Source organism: Propithecus coquereli, unplaced genomic scaffold (genome assembly GCF_000956105.1).
Source record: "Propithecus coquereli isolate 6110/MARCELLA unplaced genomic scaffold, Pcoq_1.0 Scaffold3, whole genome shotgun sequence".
Taxonomy (NCBI): Eukaryota; Metazoa; Chordata; class Mammalia; order Primates; family Indriidae; genus Propithecus; species Propithecus coquereli.
This window is the reverse complement of record NW_012148618.1, coordinates 3138004-3143164: the sequence shown is the minus strand read 5'-3', so window position 1 is coordinate 3143164 and position 5161 is coordinate 3138004. Positions and strand designations below refer to the sequence as shown.

The following is a 5161-nucleotide window of genomic DNA, read 5'->3' as shown; positions in this document are numbered from 1 at the left end:
TGTCTGGTTTAAATCATAAAGCTGATAACAAAACTCACCTAGATTAATAACAAACTTCCCTATAAATTACCTTATGTGTTAAGGTGTTTTCCTAAACCAGGTTGGGAGACAGTTTTATCACTTCAGGAATATTCTCTCTTGTAAGCAGAACAGTGTTGATGTAACCACCTACTCTGAAAAAAAAGAAGTACTGCCAAGAAAAGAACTACTCTGTTTGGTATTACCAGAAGAAGAAAGAGAGAGAAGTTAAAAAGCAGTCTATATATCATTCCCCAGGCTCTGGTACCATTAGAGAAGGATGTTGACAATCAGAACTCTCATATATTGCCAGTAGGAGTGGAAAACAGTGCAATAATTATGGAACACTGTTTAGCTTAATCTTCTAAAGTTGAAGATACACATATGTTTTGGTTCAGAAATGCATGTACATGTGAGCAAAGAGAGATAAACTATATGGTCATAGTAATATTACTCCTAAAAGCCCCAAACTAGAAATAAACCCAAGTATTCATCTATAGTAGAATGGTTAAATAAGTGGTGGTTTATCCACACAGTGTAATAGTGTAGAGCAGTAAACATTGGCAAACTACAGATAATGTAACAACAGGAATTTCACAAACTTACTGTTGAACCAAAGAAACCATTCAAAAGGAAAATAGTACGATTTCACTTATGCAAAGTACAAAAACAGGCAAAATTAAATATGGTTTTATTCTTTATAGCTGCATATTTGTTATTAAATTATAAAGAAATTCCAGGAAGTGATGATAATAAGAAAAAAAAAGAATGTTATGATTGGAGAGACAGAGAGGCAGACATAGTGATGAGGATGGAGCGTGTGGAAAGACTCTAGGAGTCAAATGACACTGTATTTCTTGACCTCAGTGGTAGTTACAGTGGTGTTTTCTTCATAATCATTTATTAAACTGTATATTTATATGTTATGCCTGTTTCCATACATTACACAATAAGAAAGCTTCTGTGTCTCTCCGCTGATACAGACTTCTGGTATATTTTATATACCAATGACTATTGTCAAATAGGACAATATTTCAGGATTAGACAAAAATAGTCACTATCGATGTGTGTGTTTATTGCATTCCCCGGGGATGGCTTAAATGTAACTCTGAGTCCCCACTGTCTTTGCACCGTCACCCAATAATTGCTGGTGCTTTCACAGCTCACAGACACATGAAGATCTTCAACACCCCCAGCAACTCCAGCATCATCTCTGGCTTCCTCCTTCTGGGCTTCCCTTGTCCCAGGGAGGGGCAGATCCTCCTCTTTGTGCTCTTCTCTGCTGTCTATCTCCTGACCCTCATGGGCAATGGTTCCATTGCCTGTGCTGTGCGCTGGGATCAGAGACTCCACACCCCCATGTACATCCTCCTGGCCAACTTCTCCTTCCTGGAGATCTGGTATGTCACCTCCACGGTCCCCAACATGCTGGCCAACTTCCTCTCTGACGCCAAGGTCATCTCCTTCTCTGGCTGCTTTCTCCAATTCTATTTCTTCTTCTCCTTGGGTTCTACAGAATGCTTTTTCCTGGCGGTTATGGCGTTTGATCGATACCTTGCCATCTGCCGGCCTCTACACTATCCGAGCATTATGACCGGACGTCTCTGCACCAATCTTGTGATCAATTGCTGGGTATTTGGTTTCCTCTGGTTCTTAATCCCCATCATCATCATCTCCCAAATGACATTCTGTGGATCCAGGATTATTGACCACTTCCTGTGTGACCCAGGTCCTCTTCTAGCACTCACTTGCAAAAAATCTCCTGTGACAGAGCTTGTCTTCTCCACCTTAAGTTCTCTACTTTTATTTATTCCCTTTCTCTTTATCATGGGGTCCTATGCTCTGGTCCTAAGAGCTGTGTTGAGGGTCCCTTCAGCAGCTGGGAGACAAAAGGCTTTCTCCACCTGTGGGTCCCATCTTGCTGTAGTTTCTCTCTTCTATGGCTCAGTGATGGTCATGTACGTGAGCCCAACATCCAAGTATAAGGCTGGAATGCAGAAGATTGTGACTTTGTTTTATTCTGTGATTACTCCACTCATTAACCCTTTAATATACAGTCTGAGGAACAAAGATATGAAACATGCAATGAAGAAATTACTGGGAACATAAAATTAAGAGTCTTAGTTTAAAAGATTTTGAGAGATAGAATCTATTTTTAATCCCTTATTTTAAAAAAAACTGGCTGGGCACGGTGGCTCAGGCCTGTAATCCTAGCACTCTGGGAGGCCGACGTCGGAGGATCCCTTGAGCTCAGGAGTTCGAGACCAACCTGAGCAAGAGCAAGACCCCATCTCTACTAAAAATAGAAAAAATTAGCCAGGCATGGTGGCATGGGCCTTTAGTCCCAGCTGCTGGGGAGGCTGAGGCAGGAGGATCGCTTGAGCCCAGGAATTTGAGGTTGATGTGAGCTAGGCTGACACCATGGCACCCTAGCCTGGGCAACAGAGCAAGACTCTGTCTCAAAAAAAAAAAAAAAACACTAACTGATATTTCTCAGTTACTCATATACTCATATATTGTAGTGGATTTTTTCCCCAGAATTTTTAGGGCTTTAAGAGATCTCTTCATCTTCCTAATTTTACAAATGATAAAGCTATAGATTGGTAAAAATTGGGTTGAGTTTGTTGGGGAAATATAATTAAAAACAAATCTGCCAACCCAGAAGACTTCTCCACAAAGGTAAAAGAGAAAGACTAAATGTTATTGCATTAACACTAAACCAGAATGTGATGTGCATCACAAACAATCCCCTAAAAAACTGCAAAGATAGAAGGACATCTGATCCTTTTTATAGCAAAGTAAATACCACCCATTACATACATATTCTCGAGAAAAACAATAACTAGTTCTCAAAAGGACTTGACAGCATGATTTGTCACAAGTAGTTCATCCTAGATTCACTTGGTAGTTAGGGTGGCCATCTATATTTGCTAGTTGGCTTTATACAAAGGAAAAATAAATCCATATCTTTATGACAGGAAATAATTTTGCAACTTGGAAGATAGGCCACCAGTGTTTGGCACTTACCCTTTTACAGAAACTGGGAGGTGGGAGAACTATGTTCTTTGTTCCCAAATCCTTGAGAAAGATATTCCTGGGTCATAAAGCTGGCAAGAGGCTTATTTAGCTTTTAAAAAGATTTACATACAGCTTTTTAAAATTTTTTTTTTATTTCAGCATATTACGGGGGTACAAATGTTTAGGTTACGTACACTGCCTTTGCTCCACCCAAGTCAGAGCTTCAAGCGGGTCCCTCCCCCAGACGGTGAGCACCACACCTGTTAGGTGTGAATATGGCCATCCCCTCCCCCACTACCATCTGCCCATGAACTATGGAGTTCTACTCAGCCACAAAAACCAATGGTGCTCTCATATACAGCTTTTGAAGAAAGAGAAAGAACTTAATTACAACTTTTCTAAAGTAAATACTCTAAGCAAAAGGAGAGAAGAAAATCTCCTCCCTTATTTTCAACAAGGATAATTAGGCCTCTTATTTTTTACCTGTATTTGCCCCTTACACTTTACAAAAGGTCATAATCCTAGAGCAAAACCTAAAGTTTTCTATTACCCTTTCAACAACAACAAATTGTCTTTACTCCTTTAGGTAAGTTTCTTTTTCTGTCTTCCAGAACATTCATCATGGTAAGATCAATTATAAACAAAAGATTAATATCTCTGATATATACATAGAATCTTCAGATCAATAAGAAAAATATCATCGGCACAATAGAAAAAGTGCAAAATATATTAAAAAAGTCAATAATAATGGCTTTTAAACATATTAAAAGACATTCTATTTTATTCATAAGAAGAAAAATGTAGATAAAACCATGATAAATATGCCTTTTTCCCCAAAATCAACAAAGATCAAAAATAATGTTGAAAAAGTAGCAGTTTTTGCCAGTTGAGCAGAAATTGGTACAACATTTATGGAGGATATTTTGCTAATAATTGTCAAATTTTAAAGGACAACTCTACTCCTAGATATTTATCTTACTATTATACTCACATAAGAAAAATGGCATATGTTCAAGAATATTGATGACTATTTCTAATAGTAAGATCATTCCAAATTCCTACTAAGAATTGATTAGATAAATTATCGTATACCCATAGAATGGAATACTACATAACTGTTTAAAATGAGGATCTGTACCTGTCTTTTAATATGAAACTATCCTCAACTTAAATTGTTAAATGAAAAGCAAGGTAGAAGAGATCTGTATCTTGTTCTCTTTCATGTAAAGAAGAAAGATTATATAGAGATATATATATGTTCATAAATACATAATATGTTTGTCAAAGAAGAAACTAGTAATAGGAAAGAGAATTGGGTGTCTGGGAACAGGGAGAAGAGATATTTGACTTTATACTCCTTTGTACTTTTAAAATTTCATTTTGTGTGAATGCACTACATTTAAACATACATTTAAACAACATCTAATGTTAACATTAAAAAATAAAATTTTTACTATCTCACTATAAAATTAGAACCAGGGAAACATTTCTTCATAAATCTTTGATTTTGGGGGAAACTAGGAAGAGGGCTCGTTTGATGGAAAATGAGAAAGAAGGCAGTAACAAACTCCTGGTGTCATCTCACTCAAATTCTTTGGCTCTGTTGGGACAACATAGAAAATGTCTTCCTGCTCTGAGGGCCTATGAGAGTAAATAAACTATGGAAAATTGAAATTCGCTGTCTTTTTATAACTGTGTATCATCTTCCTCCATGATTGCTTATTCATTAAAAAAAATTAGACTCAATATTTTAGACACTAAGCTAGAGGATGAATCATATACATAAGTGAACAGGACACATTTCCTTCCTTTGTGGGGCTCATAAGCTAGTGGTAGCCTAGTGGTAAATGGAGCAAGATGTGCTATAAACAAGGGAATTGTTAGTTGCTATGGGAGCATCTGGAAGAACAATACAGATAAAAGCCAGTAGTATAAAAGGGTGAGAAAGCATGGTAAATTTTGAAAAGTGCATATAGCCGTTCATAGGTCACTGTCTATTTCCAAGTATATTACAATATATAGAATAGAAGTGTTCCTGGAATAAGCATCCATGTGGCATTTACTATGCATCATGATTTGTAATTGGCCATACTTATTGATTCATTAATGGGCATCCTTAATCCAA

The 5161-nt window shown here is 37.1% G+C and overlaps 1 protein-coding gene across 1 annotated transcript; it reads left to right on the top strand.

The window, feature by feature from the left end:
• The first annotated feature begins 1191 nt into the window (after positions 1–1191).
• Positions 1192–2127, top strand: LOC105814190 (olfactory receptor 11G2-like). Its single transcript, XM_012649090.1, has one exon. It carries the CDS (start codon positions 1192–1194, stop codon positions 2125–2127), a length of 936 nt encoding a protein of 311 aa, XP_012504544.1.
• The last annotated feature ends 3034 nt before the right edge of the window (positions 2128–5161 follow it).

Bases quoted from the DNA above. Each gene is read 5' to 3' on its own strand.
- LOC105814190 (XM_012649090.1), top strand. From the start codon at position 1,192: ATGAAGATCTTCAACACCCCCAGCAACTCCAGCATCATCTCTGGCTTC.